The following is a 27,840-nucleotide window of genomic DNA, read 5'->3' as shown; positions in this document are numbered from 1 at the left end:
TCGAACAGCAGCACAGGTCTTCCTATTAGCCTATCCCCATTTGCGAGTTGCATGTGAAGTGCAATTACTGTATCTAGAGTGCATGAAGTGACTTGGATTCTGCAAACCGAATCCAAAATGAAACCAAAACGAAAAGCTTCAGAATAAATCTTATAGCAGCTAGGGATCCAGAGTGCGTGTGAGATATATGCATAGTTGATAAATAGTTCTCCAATCCTTATAGAGATAATTATGCTCATAACTGGATACTCTAGCGGTTAGAGTTGTGAAATACCTGTCAGAGTGCATATAAAATATGAGAAGTGCAAGAAGAACCTTGTGCTGTATAAAAAGCATCCAATCTGAATCCATAGCAGACAGAGATCTAGAGTGCTTACATAGCATATACATAACATATACAATACCTAAGATATATAAAGTGGCTAAGGCTATCATACAGCGGACACAGACAGTAAACATGTTACCCCGATACGCTTAGTATAACAGATAAACAAGTCTCCGTAAAGTGCGAAAAGTGCATAGAATGACGTGCTGTGCAAAGAGCATCCAATTGGATTTCATAGCAGCTAAAAATCCTAAGTGCATACAAGGTATATACAGTACCTGTGATATCTAAAGTGGCTGGTGCTAACATAGGTCAATACTGCAAGCACAGACAAACATATTACCCCTCTGATTCGCTTAGCAGACTCTATATTCAGATATAGCCTTCAAAAATGCATTTGTATTTTCAAAAAGCGACACAGGCCTTCTTATTAGCTTAACCCTTATTGTAATTGTCGTTTCAAGATTCGGCCTATGCATTCTGTAATGGTTTTCCCACAGAAGAATCTTTTTTAAGCACTCATGAATGATCTCACTTTTTTTGCGATTGATTCACCCCCTCCACCTTCCTCCCTACCCCAACCCCCGAAGGACGGAATTACCCACTATTCCCTCCTTCCACCCCTCTTTGCTGGATGCCATTTTTTTTGCATTCCTATGCGCCCTTTGACTCTCCCCCCCGTCCACCCTCAAACGAACAAAAGGCTATTGAGTACATACGTCTTGTTTTTGGTTGAATGCATGATCATACTCAGACCACCAGCGATTGATTTCAGGTTTCCCATATACGTCCAGGGGAAATTCCCTCTGGACTTGCTGTTCCATCTCCACTGAAAGGATCTGGGTGTTCGGCAAGATGTTGGTGTCCGCAGGTGACTCTGAAAATCTTTAAACAATAGGATTGGAATTCATTTATTCCAGGACTGTCTGACAAGATTCACAATATTGGACAATTTTAGGTATTTGCACAAAATAAAATGTATGACAACGTTTTTAGCAGTTTATGCAATGTTGAAACTGAAGAAACCAACTAAACCAATACTGTTTTCTCACTATTCCTCTAGTTGTTTTCCTTAGACTTTCTGCGCATCAATTTCTCAAAATAATGTTTAATTATTCCTTTCATCATAATGGCTCTTTATTCAAATGGCCTGCAGGAGACAGATTTACTACTCTGACCCATACATCTACTTTAAAGTGTGAGAAGACCGTAAAAGTCAAGAGCGGTATGAAGACAACAGATAATACTTCATGGAAATGAGGACTAATACCAGTACATGTTCATTAGTAGGGGGAAGACGTACACATTAGACAGTAGGACACTGGTTTATTAAGTTCCAATGCAAACAAGTATCCAAATATGCTGCACTGCATTGTGTGAAGGGGACATCATTGCTCAGAGCTATATCTACTAAGACTGGCCTGCTGCTGGTGTCATTTCTTGGTTGGTACAGAAACAGCCTTACCTGCACCACACACAGTCTTGCACCATGGCACAGAGGTGATGGTGCTGTGTCCAACATAGTATTTGTAATGGAAGCAAACCCTACCAGAACAAATTCATACACGGAAACAACAACAAAAGGATCAGACGTATTGGATTTGTGCTGGCTACTGTGGAACACATGTAATGCATTTGTTCTGGGTAAATCAATACGTCCCCACCTTGTTTGCATCGGTTTCCACTAGGCATTAGGTTTTGAAGCAAAGCTCAGTCAGGCTCACTTTATAGGGCGGGCTTTGCATCAAATCCTCTGGCGATTTGCTACTTCTATGTGTGCTGCATTCTGCAGCACACATAGAAGTAGCAAATCACCATTATTTAATGATCGTCTATGTGCAGGAAGGGTCAACTTCCTGCAGATAAAAAAGTAATTAATGGCATTTTGCACTTCCTATGTGTGGTGTAAAATGCAGGACACGTAGAAAAGCGAAAACAAGGAGAAATAAGAATATTTCTCACCTTTGCGCCATTGTAACGCCTGCTATTGCATGGCATTTGTTTGTGGTGCTGCCTCAGATTTACACCTCCTTGAAAATCTGGAGCAGCATTCAAAAGCAATGGGTGTTGCAGTAGAAGGCTCACAGCAACTTCCATTGCACACCCCTTTCACACAGATACCTGTGTGAAAGGGTACAATATTTACAAAGCGGTGTTAAACCAGAGTAGCTTAACACTACATTGTAAATATGGTGCAGGACAATACGCCACCAGAACGTCAAAAAAGTGACATTCTGCTGGCGTAATCCCCTTGTAAATATGCCCCTGAGTTGGCCATAAAACACATTCTATGGGAACATGTGAACGGGAAAACCATTGCTCCACTGGTAAAATAAACCTAATGGGTCCCTGGAGATGTAACTCACAATTGGGAAATAGTTAACTTCTAAATGGTTAAATATATAAAACTAGATATTGTGCCTCCACCTTGATGTTACACTGGTAAAATCATATAAATGCAAATTATAGAAAACAGGAACCATCGACTTTATTACTAATTTAAATCTAGGTAGAGGCAGGTAAAAGCTGCTGCTACCAAGGATAATTGGGAGCATCTTAGGGGCATATTCTCAAGAATGTATCGCCGAGTTAACAGCACTTTATCGCAGCCAAATTGGCGATACATTTATCGGCCAATTCACAAGCCGGTGCTGACAGCCCATATCACAAGTTTACCTGCGATAGCAGCTGCAAAAAACATCGCCACAGATGACCCCGGCAACTAACGCTAATGAGACGCATAGTAGGCGTTCCCGTGCAAAAAGCAGCGAACACACCACTTCGCAACATTCTCAACGACCAGCCAGATCGGGGATAAGTTCACAAAACATGCGATAAGGTGCGTTAGCAGCAGGGATTTAACACCTGCTCTCACCTGGTGTAAAGTCGGACTACAACCTGCCCCAGAAAAGGGAGTCCAGCCCAGAGCCACACATATAAAACAAAAGATGCCATGGAGCTAACGATCATGCAGCTCGGACACCCAAGAGGGCAACAACACCCACCCCCACCACACCCAGGCCCGCATCACCCCCCCCCAATTCCCCCCAATTCCCCCCTCGACAAAGATATCTGACATAAACTGTACGAAATCATGAACAGAGCAATGTCGCACAAGTACAACACTCAACATGCATGTGAGGTTGGAAAAGGGGAATCACTCAGTCATCTTCGAATTACCAAACAAAACATTTTATTGAAATGAAACTCAAAACAACTATTTTGAAGAGTCCCATCTCTGGACAATCTGTAAGCCACAGCCTACAAAAACAAAATTCAAGATAAGGTGGTGCGACATGCACTCATCAAAGCACAGAGAGAGAGAAAGAGAGGGATAGAGAGTGAGAAAGAAAGAGAGGGAAAGAGAGAGTGAGAGGGAAAGAGAGAGTGAGATAGAAAGAGAGGGAGAGAGAGTGAGTGAGAGAGAAAGAGAGAGAAAGGGATAGTGAGAGAAAGAGAGAGAGGGGGATAGTGAGAGAGAGAGAGGGAGAGAGAGTGCTGACACTGCAGACCCAGGCCTCACTGCTCACCTGCTGCCACCGGTGTGTCTCCAACCACATGCCGGTACACGCTGCAGTCCACCAGGTCCCCTATCTGAAACAGAGTCCAGATTTAGGAATGTCAGAGTACATACAATTGCACATGCCATTATAGCATGTCTGCTCCTGTGCACACAGGCTCCTGCACCCAAGCCCCTCTCGCCGCCAAGCGGTGACTGCCCGCCTCTGCTCACCCAGGCCTCACTGCTCACCTTCCGCCACCGGCGTGTCTCCAAGAGGGCCCACCACGTGCCTGTGCAAGCTCCAAGCCCGGGGCCTGCAACCTTGGCAGCCCCCACATCGTGCAGCCCCGCACCGCGGGTCGCCAGGTCACGCACTTGATTCTGGGTCTTGATTTTGCAATAGCCGAGGACATATCAGTGCACAGGGCATCATCGCAGGCTGCAAACCCGCTCAGCCCTTTAGGTGCTACTAACTCTGTGATCCGCGAGGCAATGCCACGTGGCGGTAGGCCCGCGCTGCCCACTGGCTCAGGTCTACACTGCGGCCCAGCAGGGCACACAAATCCTTAGCAGCCCGGACCGCCAGGACGGGGCATCATCGCAGGCTGCACACCCGCTCAGCACTTAAGGTGCCCTGAAATTTACCGTCCCGTGGCATTGTGCCTGTTCCGGCCGCAGTGTGTCCGGTGCCACCAAGTCTGTGACTCGCAAGTTATGGACCCTCTTGGGTATCTTGGTGCAGACACCATCATGTAACCTCCGGCCTTGGGGAATGTGCTGTGGAAGGGCCCTGGGCCCTAGGCCCTCCTGCATACATGATAAGCACACGGCAACACCCAGATAGAGAGTGGAAATGACGTCCAGCACGTGGCCCGGGCATTTTTATTGGCAGGGTCACATGTCCTGTGACTCGTGTGGTGTGGGTGTAAACCAGCCGTGAGGGACTGGCTGTGGCATGCTGACAACTAGACCTGTGATCAGCAGATCACTACAAGGAAGACCTTGGACATGAAGCGTTGTCGTCCCCCCGTCAGCATGAGCGTAGTGGGCTGGCCTGGCATATGCCAGTCCAGCACAGGGGTGTGAACAATGACCCTGTGGCTCTGCGCATGGTTCCATCCTGGGCTGGACAAGGAAGTAACTGATGCGTGTGTCCCTGTTGTGGTGCCGGTGCCACCCGGACTGCAATCGGCAATGTGTCACCCTGTGGCCCAAGTCCCACAACATGAGCAAAATGGACGTAAGGACTGACCCTACATTCATCCATACTTCCACACTTGAAAAAGATCATAGACATGACACATCTCTGTGAATATGAATGTTTAATGCACATTCAGTGGAGTATTGCAGCTGGAGCAGTACAGGGCCATGCAAACCCCACTTTACATTGTTGGCCCGTGGAGGGCCAGCCAGAGTCCTTCAGGGAATGACAAGTTCAACAGAAGGGGATGAGCTCAGTCTGCAGTCTGAATGCTGTTTCATTGGTGACCAACCAGAATATGGCAGTCCATATCCAGGTCCCAGGTGAGTGTCGCAGAGTGTATCGGGGGACAGTGGAAGGTGATGATGCAGAGGGCAGAACCAAGCAGAAACCGGCCATATGGCGGAGATGAATGCTACAGTTTTCTTCTTACCAGGAAGTCAGATACATCCGCATATTCGTCCTCTGCTGTTTCAGGTGCCTCACGTGTGGGTGGTGGTGGCCTTTCTCCAGCACTGTGTGGCAGTGACACCTCAGGGGCCAGAGGTGGTATGTCTGCCGCACTGTGTGGCACTGACACTTCAGGGGCGGAGATGTGGATGGAGTGGTAGCAGCAGCATGCATCAGCGCCAGGCCTTGTGTCAGCAATACCATGTGGATGGTCTTGAGGTCGTTGAGGAACCCAGCTACCTCTTGCTGGTGTGCAGCTGTGGCAGCCGCTCTGTCTGCCTGTGTCCGCTCCTTGGTCTCCATTAACCTCCGGATGTGTCCCAACTCCCGGGTGAGATCGCGGGAGCCACTCTGACTAGACAGTCATTCTTGTCTCAGAGTCAGGACTGCAGCAACGTCAGCCATGGTCCGTTGGAGAGTATGGTGCGGACTCTGGGTGTCTGTTTGGGACTGTGAGTGGTCCCTGATGGCATGTATGGCATCCAGTTTGGCTGCCATGAGGTCGAACCCCACCCGCACCTGTTCAGCCAGCTTCTCGTGGCACCCCAACACACAGCTTTGGAAGGCCATGTGTTGTTTGTGGGGGTCCTGGGAGGCAGCCGTGGTGGTGGGTGCTGCCTGCTGTGTGGTCTGTGCAGGGGTGTGGTCTCAATGATGCAGCTGGGCTGCCCTACCCCTGGAGGTGGGGTTGGAGGCTGCCGATGAACTCTCGGAGGGCATCAGTGTTGTAGGTGTGGTGGTCCTCTTCGTCATCAGAGAAGAGAGGTTCGGGCTGCTCTGCAGGAGGTGTTGATTGTCCCTCTGCAATGTGAAGGGGAGAGGCAGTTTAACATTGTGTTCACATGTATGTTGTCTCATTGTACATGTTTACATAAAGACTGCATGATGGTGTACATTGTGGCTGTTTGTGAGTAGCTGCCTATTTGATGCGGAGCAGTGGACATTTCGCCAACGTCACGGATGTGTGTTTTTACTTGTACATTATCAACTCACATTTCCCTGCAATGCCACATGTGATTGGCCAGTTTCCATACAAATGCGGCACCGGTTGTGTACTCTGTTCAGTTGTGGACGCGTTGGGGTTTGTACCACATTGTTGTCTATGTTGATGTGCTCTGCATGTTATGTGTGTGCGCTGCATTTTGGGTGAGTCGCCCCTGCAGCTCTGATTTTGCTGCCCCTTCTCCCTTTCTTCCATGTGGTGTGCCTTTGATTTCTGTGCTCATACAGTGCTGAGATGTTGCACACTTGGGTACATTGGTCTCTTGGTGGGAGTTGGGGGTCTGGGGCATGGTTTGTCTGCAGATATGCTCTACTTCATTGTGCATGTGTGCCATTGTGCCCATCTTGGCACGTCCCCCCAGACCCTGGTCATTGCTCACCCTGGTGCTGTTGTGTCTGAGCATGTTGAGCAGTGTCCGGTCCCCCAACTCCTGCCACCGTCTCCCCACTGATGACTGTGGACACCATTTCCTCCATCTCGTCCAGCTCCTCCTGTGATGCTGGGCTCCCACCTCCAGTCTGCATTGCTGCCTTATGATTGTTTGCGAGTTTCTGCTTGGTTTTGCGCTTGACATCATTCCAGCACCTCTTGACCTCTTCCATTGTCCTCTTCGGCACTCCGACTGCATTCACCTTATCGCCGATGGTATGCCATATTCCATTTTTTGTTGCCACAGTGGAGGTGACGAACAGTAGTTGATGGTGTTCTATCACCTCTGTTATCAGGATCCTGTTTTCCTGTGAACTGAACCGTTTCTTCCTACTCTTCTTGTCCTTGTCCTTCCCTGACCCCGAGGTCCCAGGCTGGTTCTCCTAGGGGCTTGTGGGGTTCTCTGTACTTGCTCTGGCTGCCTCCATTGTGCTTGGCTGTGGTTTGGCTTTTGTTTGTATGTTTTTTTTTCTACTTTTATAGTGCATTTTCCCGCTTGACGCATGGGAATTGCAGGTCTGTTGCTGGATTTCGCTAACTTTTGTATCGCGATTGGTGTAATCGCAACTTTTTTCGCGTTCATGTTCTGAATTTTTGCAGCGTCACGTTTATTTTAATGCGGTCATTTGACGCGTTATTGTGGGACTATCGCATGGGGCAGCCGTGTTGAGAATTCTACGTTAACACGGCGTTGTTTTCCCGCGATAGACTGAGATATGCAAAGTTACGTTAAGCTAATTTTGCGATGATTATCACACGTTCTTGGGAATATGCCCCTTAGATGCTCTACATAAAGGTATGTCTCTTTCATTCTGATAGTATTATTCCTGCACCATCTATCGTACTACAATCAATCTGCTCACTCTATATCATTAGACGAGGGTTGGCAGGAAGGTGATGACTCCATTATTTACCAGTAACCTTCATTACCCCAAATATGGTCCTCCTCCTCGCCCCAGTGAGGAAATATGGATTTTGTGATCAGTTATGTCCCCTATCGTAGACCCCAACGGCTCCATGTACATGCTATAAGTACATGTATGTTCCCTCCTGCTCCAGTTTTTGAAGACGCAAATATATGTGCGTCCACCGTCAACATGTCCTCTTTCAGATCTGCCATGAATGGGTCAGATATTCCATTCCTAAGTATGAAAGGCCACCGACTTTATGTGGTTCACTTTCCACATTTTACAGATTCAGGCGAGTAGGCCCGAATTCTGTCATCAAGCCTTTTTCCTGCCTTCTGCCTCTGAAAGCTCCAGTCTGAGCCTGCATCTGTGACCATGAACTTTGTCCTACTCCCTGCGCAGCTAACGGTGCCTGATCCAGCCCGTCGCCTGCCAAAAACTGTATTTCACCTTCAAGATTATCTCCTTCGCTCCTCATCCGATGCATTCCTGTCTAGTAGTTTAGGTAAACATTCCTCCAGCTACCGTGCACAGGGCCAGGCCTCGCTGCCCTCATGCAAGTAATTCATAGCCCCGTTACCATGGAATATTCCTACCCCCTCGCATCTAGTGTAGACACTTAGACGCTTGTACACGCACTAACAGTCAGTATAGTCAGTATAGAATAAGATTCTATCCTAAGAGACCTCTCTTTTTTTTTGGATAACACAGTTCTTTAAACATAGGATATTAGATATGATTTGGGATTAGGTTGACATAACCCCAGACTTCTGTCTCCACATGTAGAGCTAAATGTCAAGTCCCCTTCACCCTCTAGTTGCACGTCAATCACACGTCATGCGGCTGCGCGCGCATCTCTGCCAACTATTTCTGCTGACATTGCAGGATTCTCTTATGGATCCACCCACTTGTGACATCATGTATGATGACGTTTATTAAATTACGCCCTCTATTAGCTACGTATGCACCTTTTATCAGCTGTTACGCCTCCTGCATCTGTTTCATTGTAATGTATTTTCTATAAAACTGCTTATCTGTCAATAATATATGCCCTTCCTTCCTGAACTTTCGTGGTGATGGAATAGAATGCCTACAATTCGAATTGTATTCCTTTGTATAGGAATAAAGCCTTTTTAAAACCTCTAATACCACGGATTCTGCCTCTCATTTTACTGAGTTGTTCTTAATAGACTTTACCGCATAAAAAATAGTACCGGTAACGAAATATTTACCACATAAATTGGCGCCCGAACAGGGACACTTTCTCATCTCACGCGCCGGTGGTGCGTTGCAGGCCCGGTCTCCTGCCATAGCTGAACGGACAAAAACGCGTACCCGCAGGATTTCCTGTATCTCCTTCCGGCCAAGCGGGGACGACTGAGGCTGCGATCAACACCCAGACGAGGCGGTGAGAAGTGCGAAGTATCCCGACCAGAGCCTAGCTGAGAGAGCAAGATCCGAGGTATACAGAGACCCGCCAGGTTCCGAAGTTCCGAGTCCAGTCGAGTCGAGTCCAGTCCGGTCCAGTTTCAGTTCCGTTCCGAGGCCTTCCGTTCCGAGCTACCCGGTGAGTACCATTACCGGGGAGGCATTTTACGTGCACATAGTTTGTGCCGGTCAAGACGGGTTTGGGTACACAAATCCGGTCTGCACTGTTTTAGCAGTGTATCTGTACTGTTTAGCAGTATATATAGTATGTTTTGCATATAAATAAGTATTATCTAGTGTCAGTATTATGTCAGTAACTAGTTTTCTATTAGTTATCATTGTTCGTAAAACTGTTAAGTGTTAAATGTTTTGAAATACGTTCTATATACTGTGGTGTGAATGACTGTTCATTATTGTGTTTTTTTTGTATAAAGTGTGTTCTAGTAATAAGGTCTAAAAATGCCGCTCTTTTCGAAACTAAGACAGATCAAAACTAGAAAAGGGGTACTCGAAGAAGCTGTTCCCATCCCACCGAGGGACACTCCAGGGTACTTTATGTATCATAAGCATGGCCTAGATGCCGTATTATTTCTTGATTTATGGGTGGACTACACCAAAGAATTACCGGAGAGTCAGAGATGGCCCGCAGCGGGGACCTGGGATGCAGATTGCATCATGAGAGTAGAAGAAGAATTATGGAAAAGGAAAGCCAGACAGTCACAGAAAGATGCCATTGAATTATGGCGTAAAGAATCATATAGACGTACAGAAAAAGCACTCAGACAGGAAGATAAGGGTAAGGAGAATTCAAATAAAGTCCGAGAAAATCTGTTAATTGAGGAAGGTACCCGAGTAAAATCAGAACAAATAGATAGACAAAGAAACGCCCTTAGGAATGGTATGTATCCACTTCTGGCCGAAGGGTTACCTAAGGCTACTCCGGAAATACCAAAAGACTTGCCACCTCCATTGTTTCCGATAAAAGCACATCCGAAGGGGCATCCCAGAACCGCAGAAGATGTTTTCCTTTCCTCTTATTTAGATGACGCAGCTCCCGAGTATGCTAATACCGCACCACATAGACCGCTTACCGATGATGCTCATCGCCAAGATCCTCCGTCTGTACCTCCGCAACAACAAGCTCCGATACACATTCCGACAAACGCATCTGTTTCTACAGTTTTTCCCGCAACGACGGTTGCTGTCTCACCTTCAACAAATCCTTTCACGTCCAGCACCCCAGACGGTGCTACAGGAGGTACAACAGACATTTTTTCTACGCCACCCAGAGGAAATAAATTTTCCCTTAGAGAATTAGCACACCAACGTACGCCCAAACTAGCAACTCCCGACATGCTTAAGGAACTTCTAGTAGATTGTAGATATGATCCTGTGCCCGGTAAACGGGACGAAATGCTGCTGTCATCATTACGTATTAGACGAGCTGCGATATATTTAACGAAGCTACCAGGAATGGCTACACATTTAGAAAATATATATCACTTCGTCCAGTCAGGACGAGGTCCTGAAAGTATTAGCAGAGCCATGGAGTATCAGAAAGCGGAGGTACAGGGACAACTGTTACGTTTCCTCATAAACTGTGTAATCAGAAATCAAGACCGGCCTGGGGTAAACCCGGAAGAAATGCAAAAACTTGTCACTTGGGGCCAGAATATATCAGAAGGGAGACATGATAAACAGTTATGTATAGTAGCTATGTACCGAAAGATCCGCAAAGAAGTAGAACGAATACACGAAGAAAGATTAGAGGTAGACGCCGCTGACCTAAACAGAGAGGAGGAGGAGCAAGAATCAGAGCAAGTAGACACGATAGCTTATGTAGGTAAAGGAAGACCCCATAATAATACCAGAGGTTTTAACGACCCAATACGTCCAATACGTCCAGAATATAATAGACATCTTCCAAACCCTATGCTAAATACAAAATCCCCTGAACACTTATTCCAAGCCGCTGATAAATTACTCCGAGATCAAAGGGGGTACCACGTGCTCGATTCTATGGACGAACAAGAATTAGCCAGGTCAGCAGTACAATGGGCTGACAGTCCCGGCGAATACAATGACGATGTACTTGCACACACGTTTCTGAATCTAGACCCATATGAACAGCGTTTAGCTAGTATATACATGATTCAACACCTCCTTATATTATATAAAAGCCAACACTCCGATCCAGGACCCTTACCTGACATATTGACAGAACTACTCACGAATATATGGAGAGGGTCAGGTACTGATTTGATTAAGGAAATTCTAGAATCCCGAAACCAATATTTAAATTTCGTATGCCCAGAACACGTTCCAGTTCCCATCATGGGAAGAAAAATGTATCACATAGATAGACAGAACCCGTTACGCGAAGTACACCCAATTAGAGGTGCCGGTGATAATTTTACACGCGTGTTTGTGTACACGCCCATAACTAAACTGGAATTATTAGAAATGAAGAAAGTAGTACCCAGCCATGACAAGGACCCAGCAGGTTTCCACCGTGAGATAAAAGACATGTTACTCATGGGAGAGTATACCTACCCCGACATTATGAAAATATTAAAAGTCCTATTACCCGCCGGTGTTTATGAGAAACTCAAAGAAAAAGAATGGGAGGTGGGAGACCAAAAGATAGATTGGACAGCATTAGAAAACGAAGAAAAGGCCCGAGCTGCAGGAGCAGGGCTTGGGGAAAAGACTACAGCACTAGCAGGATTACTAATACAGGTACTGCCACGTTTATTAACTACGAAAAAGGAAGACTGGGGTGCAATCTCAGCCTGTAAACAAAAGCCAGACGAAGACACTAGTGATTTCTATTCCCGATTTGAAAAATGTTTTAGTATAAATAGTGGCATAAAAGCCAGTAGTGAGTCATATCCACATCTGTTTGTGACAAAATTAGTTGAAAATTCTCTGCTACAAGTCAAGAATAGAGTATTGAAATTCAAAAGTACCTGGCAAGGAAATACCCCATCACAGATGCTACAGATGTTACAATATCACCACAATAGAATTAGAGAAGAACAAGAACACGAACAAAGACGTATGAAAGATACGAAAATGAAAATGCTTGTTGCACAGTCAGTTCCAGCCGATAGTCATCAAAAGGGTGATTCCGCAAGTCCTGCAAAAGGGACATGCAATTACTGTAAACAACCAGGTCATTATATACACGATTGTCCAGTCCTGAAACATAATATAGCCACAGGTAGAACACATGAGAGACCACGTCCACCCAGACAGGATCAGAATCAACAACAAACGCCTCAGCAGGCACAACCTAGGTTAGCTCCGCAACAATTAGCTCCGCAACAGGCAGCTCCACAACAGATCGTAGTACCACCACAAGCGCAGCCTACTGCTGCAACTCAAGCAACAACACAACAAATGTATCAGTATGCACAAACAGATTATCCCGATTATCAGCGATACTCATGAGATAGCCTAGAGAGGGAAGTTGGCTTACCCCTTATAGAGGTTCCTGTAGACCAAGAGGGACCTTATGTACATAGTGAACTATTAGGGGAAGACAGAAAGTTTTTACTTGATACAGGGGCAAGCAGAACAACTATAAGACGCAGTGAAGTTCCAGGGGCACCCCTCTCAGGCTCACAGAATATTTCCCTTGGATTCTCAGGAAAACCGATAATAAATGACGTAACACAACCTCTTCCACTTACAGTCGGTCCATTGACACGTACTACAGATTTATTGCTTACTAAATCATGTCCAGAAAACTTGTTAGGCATAAAAACATTGAAAGCTCTAGGAGCCATAATATGTTGTTCTCCGGAAGGAGTACGACTATTTTTACGTGACTTTAAAGGTCACTACGTATCCAGAGACATAGATCACCGACTGCAGAATTTACCTACACATTTGTGGGCACAAGGCCCAACTGATGTTGGTTGCATGAACATTACACCATATCGAGTCACACTAAAGACAGGAGTGGTACTACCACGAATGCGACAATACAAGTTACCTCCAGATGCTGTAGTGGCTTTACTGCAAATCATTGACGAGCTTATTGCCCAAGGAGTGGTTGTGGAAACTGACTCCAATGTATGTAATTCCCCGATAATTCCGATCCTTAAAAGAACGGATCCAAAAGCACCACCAGTATATCGACTAGTTATTGATCTGCGCGAATTAAATAAATGTATTGTACCACAATACCCTGTGGTCCCAGATATCTCTTCATTACTCACAGCTATTGACTCAGAAGCAACGTTCTTCACTGTAATTGATCTCAAGAATGCTTTCTTTAGTGTCCCAATAGATCCGGAAAGTCAATATTTGTTCGGTTTTAGTTTAAATGGACGAAGTTTTAAATTCACACGCGCACCTCAAGGATTTACAGAGAGCCCCAGCATCTATAGCCAAGCACTGAAACGAGAACTTGACAGTATCCATATGCCAGTTAACACTGCCTTGCTTCAATATGTCGATGATCTACTGATCACCGCCCGAAGCGAACCTGAATGTGAGACAGCGTCACTGACGGTTTTGAAATTTCTGGCTGACAAGGGGCACAAGGTGTCCCCTTCTAAGCTGCAATTCTGTGTCCAGCGAGTTGTTTACCTTGGGCACTCGCTGTCCAAGGAGGGAAGGCAGCTTACATCCGACCGCATCCAGTTAATTGCTAACATGCCAGCACCCAAGACACAAAAGGAGGTGCAGGCTTTTATAGGCCTCACTTCATACTGTAGGCAGTGGATCCCTCAATATGCATTTCTAGCAAAACCACTCATCCAGTTGACAACACAGGAGGCAGCCACATCGACTGTCCTCCCTTGGACTCCAGAACATACACATGCCTTTGAAAGCTTAAAGAAAGCTTTATGTCAAGCACCTGTCCTAGCAACACCATGTTACAGTAAACAGTTTACACTCTTCGTTACAGAACGCGAAGGTACTGCTTTGTCAGTACTCACTCAGGAACAAGCAGGATCACACAAACCATGTGCTTATACATTAGATCCAGTAGCTCAGGCACTTCCAGCGTGCCTGAAATCAGTGGCAGCAACAGCTTTAGCAATCAGACAAAGCGATGCCATAGTGTTAGGACATCAATTGACAGTACAAGTACCACACGCAGTGGAGGTTCTCTTGAACCGCACACAAACACAACACTTGACTATAGCAAGACTCACCGGTTACGAATTAACATTGTTTCAGCCACATATAGAAATCAGACGTTGTAATACGTTAAATCCTGCCACACTGTTACCAGTAGGAGGAACAGATCCATTGGCACATGATTGTGTCGAAGTCATTACTATCACGACGAAACCCAGACAAGACTTGACAGATATCCCTTTGTCAGATCCAGACTTGACATTGTATGTAGATGGGTCATGTATGAGAACAAGTACAGGAGAGTTAGTGGCCGCTTACGCAGTCACAACAGACACTGAAGTCATTGAAACAAATTGTATTAACACTTTGTCAGCTCAAGCAGCAGAGCTCACCGCTCTGACACAAGCCTGTATTCAAGCCACAAATAAAAAAGTCAACATATACACAGATTCACGTTATGCATTCGGAGTCGTCCATGACTTCGGCGTACTGTGGCGAGAGAGAGGTTATTTAACTTCTCACGGTGCCCACATCCAACACGGACCCCTCATTCAAGCCCTATTAGATGCGATTCATCTACCTACTGCAATATCGATTATGAAATGCAAAGCCCACACAAAAGTTACCGATATCATCTCTCAGGGTAATGACCTAGCTGACAGAACAGCTAAACAGACTGCTCAGAATCAGACTCACACAACTGACATGACAAAGACAATAGTTCCGATACCAACACATTGCATGACAGTTAAGGATCCCGCCCTTAATGTAATTGACATACAGACACATGCTACACCAGAAGAAATAAAGAAATGGACTGAATTAGGAGGGATCCAAACAGATCAAGGATGGATGACGAAGGAAAAATCTATATGGTTTCTTCCCGACTCAATGGTCCAAGTCATCATTAACACTATACATAGTCCAGCGCACCTAGGAGAAAAAGCTATGCTAGACAGCATTCAACACATTTGGTTCAACAAACATTTACGAGCCGCAGCTAAACAAAAAGTTCGTACCTGTATGATATGTTGTCAGTTTAATCCAGGTAAAAGCATCCCCGTAGAACAGGGTGGATTCCAAACTCCCGATCATGCTTTTGAAGTCCTCCAGATGGATTATATCCAGATGGAATGATGTCGAGGATTCAAATATGTTCTCGTAGTTGTCTGTGCTCTTTCCCGTTGGACAGAAGCATACCCGGTTTCAGATTACACTGCCCCGACTACTGCCAAACAGTTAGTTCGAGAATTCTTCCCACGGTACGGTTTACCACGTGTTGTCTACTCAGATAACGGCCAGCCGTTCTCATCCGAACTAATGAAACACGTTTCCCTTCTATTAGGCTATCAATGGAAATTTCACTGTGTCCGACATCCCGAGGCAGCAGGTCTCGTGGAACGTCATAATCAAACTCTGAAAATTAGATTGTCCAAAATATGTAGAGAAAAAGGAGTTGATTGGATAGTAGCCTTACCAGTTGCGCTCTTTTACATGAGAATGGTAGCACATTCTCGAACAGGGCTATCCCCGTATGAGGTGATCTTCGGTAGACCACCAAATATGTGGGGGACGCCTATACCTCGCAAAATCACCGATGTTGACTGTAATATGCTGACAGATTACCTGGCTTCCTTGATGTCTGCACTACAATCTTGTCGTTCACAGGTATCCGCAGCTTTTCCCGACAACACTGAGGTGAAGCCCCATGACGTGGTTCCTGGCGACCTGGTTTTGGTCAGGAATTTTGACCGGAAGACCCAACTGGATCCTAGGTGGAAGTCACCGAAGTTGGTTCTACTCACCACAAGGACAGCTGTGAAGATCGAGGGAAGGAAAGGGTGGTTGCACTCGAGTCATATCAAGAAATTTTATGGACTACCATCCAGCGTAGATACTCAACCCTGTACTCCCTCACAGACAGACTCAAAGCTCCCCTTGGTTGAGCAATCGAACTCAGAAATTTATAAACTAAAATTGAGGTCTAGTAAGTCAGACAATTTGATTGTTTAAGTCCTCTCCAAGGTGAATCGGTTGAATTTGTCCCTGACATGTATCCTCTAGACCGGAATAGAGAAAGAAATCATCAGATGCTGCTCAAGAAGCATGCGTATTGTAAATCATTTCGTAGTCACTGCACAGTAACATTATTAATTTTGTTTTTTCTAAGTCTTCTGATCATCATTGTCAGCATCCTATTGCACATGTATTACCCTATTCCTAAGCGTGCTTATAATATAACTGCAGAACATTCTTTTAGTGAATTACCTCCACATGAATTGTCTTATAGATTTGCGCTGCGCAATAATACTTTCATTAGTATGCTACATCATTCCCATCAAACCAGCAATGCCACAAATTGTTGGATATGTGGCCGACTCCCTCCCTATCAGAACTATAAGGGAGTTTTGCCCCTCTTTCCCTATCCGTTCACACACAATGGCTCCTGTGGAGCATGGTTTAGTTTGATTAATTCCCTAGATTCGAATTCCGCAGTTTATCAAGACAACTGGGTATGGGGAAACCTGAACTTAGTTTTGCTTAAAGTCTGCTACCCTAACAAGGAGGGACTTCCCAAAAGAACAGGAACTGATCTAGAAAATGAAGTATATGGATTAGGTAATTTTACACTTAACCTTATGATCCTGAACGTTGAATCTGAAGCTACACCAATCTTGCCCGCCATGTCAGTATTCCCAGTAAAGGGGGAATTATGTATAAGAAAGAATGGCTCCATACACATGGGCCATAGTAAATGCACCACTGTAATAAAATTCAGTGATCAAGGCAAGTCTACATTTAGAGCTTCTCGTCATTCCTACTTTATATGTGGCCAGACCGCATATATACGTCTACCTTTAGATTGGGATGGTACCTGTTACATAGCATTCCTTCTGCCACCTGTTTTCCTAGCCCCTCCTGATTATCATAGAAATACCCATTTAGTACACAATAGACAGCAGAGAGATCTCCCAATTGTCGATTACACTGAAACAGCATGGGAAAAATACACAGATTTCAATAAAGGTTTCTTTCCCTATATAGGTACAGTTACTAATAGTAAACTGATACGTAGATTAACCAGAACCCTTGAAGCAGTAGTGAACGAAACTATTTCCGCCTTAGGCAATTTAACAGAAGAGCAGTCTGCTATGCGGATTGTTGTGCTTCAAAATCGTCTTGTCCTTGACGTCATCCTGGCCGATAGGGGCGGAGCTTGTAGGGTCATCGGATCAAGTTGCTGCATTTTCATACCAGAAAATTCGCCGTCAGTATATAAAGCCATAACACGCCTTCATAAGATTGTAAGCCAGATACACCAGAGTCCAGGCACCTGGACTTGGTCCGGTTGGTTCTGGGGCGTGTTGTCAGCCTGGGGATGGAGAATGCTCTCCTTCCTAGGTATCGGCTTTCTCATACTATTCAGTTGCTGCTTATGTCTACAATGTGGGCCAGCGATTTGTGGTCTGTGTGCCACCTCGTGTATCCCACATCCAAGTTTTCGCTCAAGATCCCGGAAGAAGAAAGAAGAACAAATGATGCTATATGAACAGATCGATGGATTGATGAAGATCGATATCTCCTGAGGGTCCGTAGGGGACAAGGAGGGAATGAGGAAATATGGATTTTGTGATCAGTTATGTCCCCTATCGTAGACCCCAACGGCTCCATGTACATGCTATAAGTACATGTATGTTCCCTCCTGCTCCAGTTTTTGAAGACGCAAATATATGTGCGTCCACCGTCAACATGTCCTCTTTCAGATCTGCCATGAATGGGTCAGATATTCCATTCCTAAGTATGAAAGGCCACCGACTTTATGTGGTTCACTTTCCACATTTTACAGATTCAGGCGAGTAGGCCCGAATTCTGTCATCAAGCCTTTTTCCTGCCTTCTGCCTCTGAAAGCTCCAGTCTGAGCCTGCATCTGTGACCATGAACTTTGTCCTACTCCCTGCGCAGCTAACGGTGCCTGATCCAGCCCGTCGCCTGCCAAAAACTGTATTTCACCTTCAAGATTATCTCCTTCGCTCCTCATCCGATGCATTCCTGTCTAGTAGTTTAGGTAAACATTCCTCCAGCTACCGTGCACAGGGCCAGGCCTCGCTGCCCTCATGCAAGTAATTCATAGCCCCGTTACCATGGAATATTCCTACCCCCTCGCATCTAGTGTAGACACTTAGACGCTTGTACACGCACTAACAGTCAGTATAGTCAGTATAGAATAAGATTCTATCCTAAGAGACCTCTCTTTTTTTTTGGATAACACAGTTCTTTAAACATAGGATATTAGATATGATTTGGGATTAGGTTGACATAACCCCAGACTTCTGTCTCCACATGTAGAGCTAAATGTCAAGTCCCCTTCACCCTCTAGTTGCACGTCAATCACACGTCATGCGGCTGCGCGCGCATCTCTGCCAACTATTTCTGCTGACATTGCAGGATTCTCTTATGGATCCACCCACTTGTGACATCATGTATGATGACGTTTATTAAATTACGCCCTCTATTAGCTACGTATGCACCTTTTATCAGCTGTTACGCCTCCTGCATCTGTTTCATTGTAATGTATTTTCTATAAAACTGCTTATCTGTCAATAATATATGCCCTTCCTTCCTGAACTTTCGTGGTGATGGAATAGAATGCCTACAATTCGAATTGTATTCCTTTGTATAGGAATAAAGCCTTTTTAAAACCTCTAATACCACGGATTCTGCCTCTCATTTTACTGAGTTGTTCTTAATAGACTTTACCGCATAAAAAATAGTACCGGTAACGAAATATTTACCACACCAGTCAGAGCCCCTCTCTCCCTGGTGAGGGGTTCTGCACCTCCTTTCTCTTGTGTCCTGTTACTAAAAGAATGGGATGTGGGGGGAAGAACATTAAGTTCATGTAGGTCATGTACATAAAGAAAGGACATTGATTTTTTGAAGCGTGGTAAAAGACCTGTGGTGGGCTGCGTTGTATTGACTGGGACGAGGGGGACCATACTCGGGGTAATGAATGTTACCAGTAAGTAATGGAGTCATTACATGTTGTTGAGGTCATCTCTAAATTAGCCGGACCACGCCATCTTGTGGAAGACTGTCACAAGCGCAGGTGTTGGCAATTAAGTGCCGGTGCCGAGCACTGGAAACCACCAGCTCAAATTAAGCAATGAGAGGCCCTGATTATGAGTTGGATGTCAAATTTCGACCTGTGCGTAAACCCATGTTTATGCCCAGGTTAAAATTACAAATTGATTGTTGTTTAATGCATCCAATATTTACGGATGCCTTAAAAACCAAAATCTTCGTTAAATATCGGCAGATAAAACCTGCTGAAATTTGACAGGTTTGAACACCAAAATCTCCATGCAATTCCCCCGGAAACTCTTAATAGATGTATTGTTATGTACCAGGTGGGATAAATAGCACATATACTTGTAATCAGGCCAGAAAATGCAATGTAGGCTGCACTTCATTCAAAGTATTCTAATATGGAGAATGAAACATGTAGGACAAATAGAGGATGAAGAACATGGCTGCAGTGAAACCTCTGGAAGGGAGCATTATTGGTTGGGTGGACCCAGACATGGGTCCAACTGACGGGAAGTTTAGATCCAAAATGCATTTAAAGTTTGGACATTGACACAACAGCAGAGAGAGCACCAAATTGTCTTGTCAAGCAATGGTCTGTGAGATGAAGCTAGGAGTATGAGTGGGATTGGACTATGGGTAAACTACCCACCTTAAAGTCAGGGATCTTCAATGGAGTTGAAAGGTTCATTGCGACAGTGTTACAAATGGAAGTCATTAAGTCAGACAGCTACTTCTAAGTTGAAATGTTACCTAAAAGAGCAACAGCTGGAAGAAATGTCATATTCGCTGTCATGTTGAAGTTATATTTGCTTTATAAACCCACGCGGTTTGACATCTAGGGATTGCTAAAAATAGCCCAAACATGTATGTACTTTTGTTTTAAAATTACAAATTAGAAGTCTGATGGAATATCTGCTAAACTAGTATTATGCTCCAGTAGACAGCAAGAGAAGAAATCTAGGGATAATGGCATCTACTATGTTTAGGGTAACCCAATCTTGCTTTTGTTGATAAATCTGCTGTGTGCTCAGCTATCTCCAGAGTTTGAAGACTGTAGCTCAAGAAAAGTACAAAGAAGGGTTACAATGGCAAATATGGGAAACATCCACTACAAAGCAGTCTTTTCCATGCCTGCCTTTACCAATCATGGTAACTATAAAGGTAAATATGTATATACATACTAACCTTTTATATAATAACCATGCATGGTAAAGGTATCCTCGTGGTACATGCAGTCACGGGGAGAGTGCAGCTGGATCACCTGAGAGGGATGGTCATTATGGAGTTATGGTAGATATATTTATATATTCACGGCTCGTGCACAGACTCCAAGTTTTGCGAAAAAGGTTTTTATTCAAATGACATGGTCCACATGAAGTGTTTCAGCCGCTGACCTGCAGCCTTGTTCACATAACGCGCTACGTACAAATGGCAAGTTTAAATAGGGTACAGTGTAATTACCCTTACGTCATTTTCATCATGATTTTGCACAAGTGAGAAAACCTTTGCCATCCGCTAGGTCATCTACCACATGATGGTGACACGTAGGTCATAGACATTATAGTCAGACTCAAAACACATTTAGTGAATTAGATATAGAAGACATATTCATTGTTACTGTCATGAGTTAAATGCAGAATCATGTTTTATAATAAACAACTGACTCAAGATAGAAAGCAAGATGTTCGTTAAATTGTGGATCTAAGGAAACAAATGCGAAACAACAACAATTGTTGTACTGTGAGTACATAATATACTGTATCTCTGCATAACATAATGCAATATTGAACATAAACTCCTCTATGCACACCTAGCTACGTGTAGGCGTGTATATATATAATTTATTTTTTCACTGAAAAAAACATAGGTTTCAGGGATGTTATAGTTAGAAATAAGCATTTAAAAAACCTTAAAGATTCCCTGAAAAAAGCACGGGTTTCAGTGACATTATAGTTAGTTGGACATTTCCCTCGTACAAAACCAGAGAAATTTGGCCGTTATAGTTAGTAGAACTAACTATACCTCCCGCCCCACAATGCACTGCTGATGATATCACATATTACATCACTCATGACATGGTTAGTGACATCACTGATGACATCACTGATGACATCTCGAATGACATCACTGATGACATCATCCATGTGATAATCTGATGCACCTCCTCACACCCTAATAAAACCTTTTAAACACCCACTCTAAAATACAGACTACCGGCAGTAGGTAATATATATATATATATTCACTGAAAAAACCATAGGTTTCAGGGGTGTTATAGTTAGCTGGACTTTTCACTTGTACAAAACCATTGAAATTCCCCCGTTATAGTTAGTTCAGCTAACTATAACTCGCGCGCCCGCAATGCACTGCTGATGACGTCACATATTACATCACTCATGACATGGTCAGTGACATCACTCATGACATCACTGATGACATCTCAAATGGCATCACTGATGACATCACTGATGACATCATCCAGTGAATGTGTGTTTTTCTGAAAATTAAATATGTTTTATATATGTATATCTCAAGGTCGATGGAAGAATAAATGGGTATATAAGTGTCTAAATGGATGATTTGTTTTTGAAAAATTGATTGTGTAACTGACTGATTAAGTGTATCATAGTGAATACATGGCTTAGTGAGTAATGTTTAAATATGTAAATATCTGTATCAGTCTCTCACTTTGTGTATAAGTGGCTGCATGGGTTGGTGAGTAGCTACATGGGTGTCTATATAGGTTATCAGTTGTTTTTTTGAGTATCATTCTGAGTGTCTGCATGGTTCGGTGGGGGGTATTACGTAGTGCATAGGTGCATGAATGAGTGACTCACTGTTTGTATGGGTTGAACACAGCATGTGTGCAGGACTGTATGGGTGGATGAGTGTGTGTATGGGTGTGTTAGTGAGTGAATGACTGTCTCAATAGTGTCTTTATGAGTAACTACATATGTTTTAAACTAGTATATGTGACTATTGGTGTATATATGTGAGTATATGTGAGAGTGAGAGATTGAAAGAGTTCCTGTATGAATAAGTATGTGTTTCTATAAGTGATTGTTTAAAAGACTAAGTATGTGTAAGTTTCCGTAGAAGTAAGTATGGTGGTGTGTGTATAACTGTATATGCAAGTAAATGTATGTTTGATTCTTTATTAGCATGAGTGACTATGTGTGTGAGTAACTCTATGGATGAGTGGCATTGTGTAACAGGATGTATAGGTGTATGAGTACATATGATGAGTGAGTACATGTATGAGTGACTGTATAGGACTGTTGGTGAATGAGTGGATGTGTATGTGGATCTTAGAATTACTGAAGAGGTTGTTGTAACTGGTATTGGTATGTCCATTGTTTTGAAAATTTTAGTCTCTATTTTTGAATGTGTGTATCAAAGGTTATATTAGGGTGATAGGAGGTCTGCCACTCTATCACAAGGATGATGTCATCAGTGATGTCATCAGTGATGTCATTTGAGATGTCATCAGTGAGGTCATGAGTGATGTCACTGACCATGTCATGAGTGATGTAATATGTGACGTCATCAGCAGTGCATTGCGGGCGCGCGAGTTATAGTTAGCTGAACTAACTATAACGGGGGAATTTCAATGGTTTTGTACAAGTGAAAAGTCCAGCTAACTATAACACCCCTGAAACCTATGGTTTTTTCAGTGAATTTCTGAGGTTTTTTAAATGCTAATTCCTAACTATAACGTGCCTGAAACCTATGGTTTTTTCTGTGAATTTCAAAGGTTTTTTAAATGCTAATTTCTAACTATGCCTACAGAGATAGGACATGTGAAGAAAGAAGAAAAAATGCACAGAAAGAAACAAAAGAAGTGCAGAAAGAAGCAACAGAAGTCCTCAAATACGAAGATAAGTGCAGGAAGAAGGATAACGTGCAGAAAGAACAAAAAGAAGAGCAGAAAGAAGCCTTGTTGCAAAATCATCCTGTACCCTCAACTTTTTCAGATGGATACTGGTGGTAACTGAGTCTGACTAACCAGTCCTAGAGCCAGTGCTATGTTAAAAGACACTTAGAATACAGTGAAAACACCTACATACACTAGGGAACATTATGCGTTGGGGTCCCCCTGTGATTAGCATGACCTCCTCTGTAAGCCCCATGTATATAATAGGGCATGGGGATTAAAACTACCTCTTAAAACAGGCCACAGGGCGTTTTTGCACACGTTAACTCAGGCCCCGTCCCCTCCATTCACCACTGTGTAAACACGCCCTGTGTCCATTTTTAGTTGGGAGATTAAGTTCATTTGAATCCTGAGGGTCCCTAGGGTCCAACTAGCCCACTAGGTACCTCCAGTAAGTGCCACAGAGCTGCGTTGCAGAGAGGTGTAAAAAGTGGCACGGCCTGGACCACCTCTCTGCAATGCAGCTCAGTGGCGCTTACTGGAAGCACTTGGTGGGCTAGTTAGCCCCCAGGGGCCCTCAGTATTGAAGGGAAATTATATCCCCAATTTAAAACGTGCCATAGTGCGTGTTTGCACACGTCACCTCAGGCCCCGTCCCCTCCCTTCACCACTGTGTAAACGCGCCCTGTGGCTGTTCTAAGTTGAGAGATTAAGTCCCCTTGAATCCTAAGGGTCCCTAGGGTCATACTAGACCACTAGGTACCTCCAGTAAGCGCCACAGAGCTGCGTTGCAGAGAGGTGTAAAAAGGGGCTTGGCCTCAGAACACCTGGCTGCAGCGCAGCTCCCTGGCGCATACTGGAGATGCCTGTTGGGGGCGCGTTTGGAGAGTGCTGCACGGAGGGGGCATGGCCTCCGGCACGATGCCAGTCTTTTATTTATTTTAGTTTTTTAAGAAGGGGGGCTGTTTGGTTCCCCTTCTTATTCTAATTTATTGGCCCTGATGACCCCATCCCCCAGGGCCAGTCTCCTAATTATATTTTTTTGACCCCAATCCCCAGGGCCGGCCACTGTTTTTTATTATTTTAAAAAAATATATATTCATAGACACACCTAGGACATGCTGGACAAACCGTACGTACCTATCACCATGACGATTTGCGTGATATTCATTAAAAGGCGACTATGCATGCAATGAATCCACGTGGAATGTATTTACACCACTAGTGAAGCTCTGACATGTCTGATGCCCTACCGTGCCTAATCCTGGTAGACACCCTTGTCGTTTATTTATACAAACATGGGTAGCTATTGACGGGCACATTTAATACACATGCACACCAAGCCATTCAAAGGGGATTCGACAAAAATTCGACCAAAACTATGCAAGAAACCCCCCTCACGGTTAATAAAACACACATCCACTGCCGGATGTGTAATACTTTTTATTTTACTCTCTGGAAAGGGAACGAACATCACTTGAGAGTCACAGCGTGCTCCTGACAGAGCCCAATGCTGTGTTACACCCACCATTGCCTGCCGAGTGCCACACACCTCTGTGTTGTATTCCACTAGCTAGTGCATATGCTATGACACTCTCTAGCCCATGTGCACTGTAACACCACCCCGTGAATATGTCATGCCACACTTGTCTTCGCACGGGTTATATTGCCCCATCTAACGTGCCTTTCTCGATGCCTATGTTATAACGCTCAGTGCTATGCCATACATATTACAATCTGGGATCCATATCTTTGTCACAGTGCATATGCAACGTTACACTCCCCAGCACATATTTTATATTACAACTTTAGAGACTAGTTAGGTTACACAACACTGCCCTGTGCATATTACACTCCAAGGCGCATATCGCATAGCACGCGCTAGTGCCTGTGCTATCTCGCGCTCTCCAATGAATCTGTCATTGCGCACAATGTATTGCATATTATATTTCACGCCCGGTTCATCTTATATCACACTTTTTGGTGCATAGTTTATACCATACACTATATCTAGTTTTCATTTTCAATCGTGCTCTCAGGACTATGTTCTATATAACACTGTGTTCACCTACCCTTTTCACGGGCATTACATTTTGCGATAGGGGGTGGAGGGTCAGGGGGTGTTTCTGCCAAGTGAGCCCGGAGTCACAGTCACAAACGTCCACTTCTTCCTGAATAAAAGTGAGATTATGCTGCATACTTGTTCATATTTTAAGTAGTTCGCACAGACACAATGTTTTAAAAACAATAAAGTTCCTAATACCCGCCTTCTCTGAACAGTTAGCTTGCTGCCCCATCCCCTTCCTCCCTATCCTCTGTTGTGTGAATCCATGGACTAGCCTCCTCCCTCCTGCCATGCATGGTCTGATGTGCTGCCACTGCCCTCAATTTAGTATGATGTACCAGTCCACTCCTCCTGCCCTCCATTGCCCAATTCTATGCCCCATCATTGACCTCCTGCTTAAACTCTGTGCTTAGCTTGCTGCCCCTATTCTCCTTCCCCCTGCCCTCCGATGTCTTTGTGCATGCCCCTGCTCCATCCTTTTTGCCCACCATGTCCCATGGACCTGCCACTCCTATCTACTCTGAGTGTTCTGTTGAGCTGCCACTCCCCTCCCACCTGCCTAGCATTGTCAGATGACTGTAACCTGTCCCTGCCACCTCCACCCTGCCTGTCCACATGCCATGCCCCTATCCTCTTCCTCCTGTCCTACATGGTCCATTGTACTGCCACACCCTTCTGCCCTCCCTGGTCTGTTGTGCTGCAACTGCTCCTCCTGCCTGCCCCGTGTGGTCTGTTGTGAGGTCCCTTCCCCTGAACTTTCTTGTCTGTGCACAGGTCCTGACCCTCCCTTCTATCCTCCATCGTCCTTTGTGCATGCCCCTCCACCCTCCTTCTTGCCCATCATAGCCATTGTGCTGCCACTAACCCTCCCACTTGCCATGCATGGTCTTCTGTGCTGCCATGGCCCCTCCCACCTTCCCTGTGTGGTCAGTTAGCTGCCCCTGACCCCCTCCCACCTTCCCTCCATGGTCTGTGTGTATGCCATCACAGTCTCACTGTTGCTCTTCATGGTGTGTCTTGCTTCTAGTGCCCATCCTGCCTGACCTCCATGGCTATCTTGCTGCTCCTGCCCTGCCCCCTTGCCCCCAGCCCTACTCCCTCCCTCCTGGCTTGTCTGTTCCATTGTAATGCCCCTGATCCGTCCCTCCTGCCCTTTATGGTCTGTTATGCTGCAGCTTTCTCTCCTGTCTGTCCATTATGGTCAGCTAGCTACCATTGCCTCTTGCCACTCTGTTCTCTGTTGTCCATGTGCATGGTCCTGTCCCCTCCCTCTTGCTTTCTATGGATTGTTGTGCTGCACTCCCGTCCTGCATGCCCTGTGTGGTGTATTGTGCTGCTGCAAACCCTGATGCCTGCCCTGCAGGGTCAGTTTGGTGCACCTCTCCATGTCCCTCCTGTCCTCTGTTATCCAAGTCCATGTCCCTATCCCATTTCCTTCCATGATCCAATGTACCATACTTGCGAAAATTTTGAACTTGGTAAGAGGGAGATTTTGAAAAAAAACTGGGGTATTGATTTTCCCCTTTGAGTTACATTGAAAAAGAGGATATTGTAGACAGGAGACAGATCAAATAAAGCCCATTTGAGCTTAAAAACATTGGACGTTTCCTGGCTGAATCGGGTCTGTTGGCATGTATGGTTGTACTACCATTGCCTCTTCCTTCTGCCCACAATGGTCTATTACATTGCCACAGCCTTGAAGGAGGGTAGATTTTGTATCACAGGGGGCCCCTGGCCCGTTCTGTCCACACCTGAAGTATGAGACCCTTGTCCTTGCCCTGCCAGCTGCATTTGTAGGCCGTATTAAATTGACCAGCGGGTCCTGTGTTGCTATATAATTATCCTGAGACATCCTTACCACTCAGCCAGCATAAAACCCCTGTGTAGGCCCTTCTGTTCAATATGTAGGCCTCTTTGTTAAATTGACCATAGCTCTGCAATTTTGGTGTATAGCAGTCTGAAGGCAGGTCTGCGAGGCCTTCTGATCCAAACTAGTAGCCCCCACCCTACCCGAGTGCTCCGTGCTCGGTATCAAAGTTCAACATCCCCCTGAAGCTGTCGACATACAGTAGGCTGCATCCTGGACTGGTACTTGCTTCCTGGGCAGGTTTCCCGCTTTTAAGGAAGTGGCAACCGCAGAGCGTCAAGTTAGGAGAACTGAGGAGATTTTATACATGAATATATTGAATTCCCGTACAATACCCATTATTTTCTGCTTGCTCTATGGAACTTACGATAAGCGATTGGCCTGAGAGACTGACCTTTTCACCCAGTCCATTGTCAGCATTAAGTGGGTAAATGACGAAATGTCTGGTAAAATCTGCAGACGAAGCTTTTGGGTAGCATACGTAGGTAGATGTAGCGTGCAAAGGAGCCCACAAAATGATATAAAAAGGGAGCACCCACAGATATCGACGGACTACCTCGCCGTCTGTATGTAGGTTAACAGGCAGTGCAGGTTTTCCCCAAG

The 27,840-nt window shown here is 44.9% G+C and overlaps 1 protein-coding gene across 11 annotated transcripts in view; it reads right to left on the bottom strand.

Annotated features, from left to right (window-relative positions):
• LOC146798903 (uncharacterized) overlaps nucleotides 1–27,840 on the bottom strand; it is a 161,383-nt gene that overhangs the window by 32,399 nt on the left and 101,144 nt on the right. For all 11 annotated transcript variants that reach the window (XM_085626253.1, XM_085626249.1, XM_085626258.1 and 8 more), the window contains one exon: nucleotides 1,045–1,210. In XM_085626253.1, coding sequence (XP_085482379.1) covers nucleotides 1,045–1,210 — 166 coding nt within the window. The remainder of the gene's footprint in view (nucleotides 1–1,044; nucleotides 1,211–27,840) is intronic.

This window comes from Triturus cristatus, chromosome 9 (genome assembly GCF_964204655.1).
Source record: "Triturus cristatus chromosome 9, aTriCri1.1, whole genome shotgun sequence".
NCBI classification, from domain to species: domain Eukaryota; kingdom Metazoa; phylum Chordata; class Amphibia; order Caudata; family Salamandridae; genus Triturus; species Triturus cristatus.
This window is presented reverse-complemented; position numbering and strand designations above follow the sequence as displayed.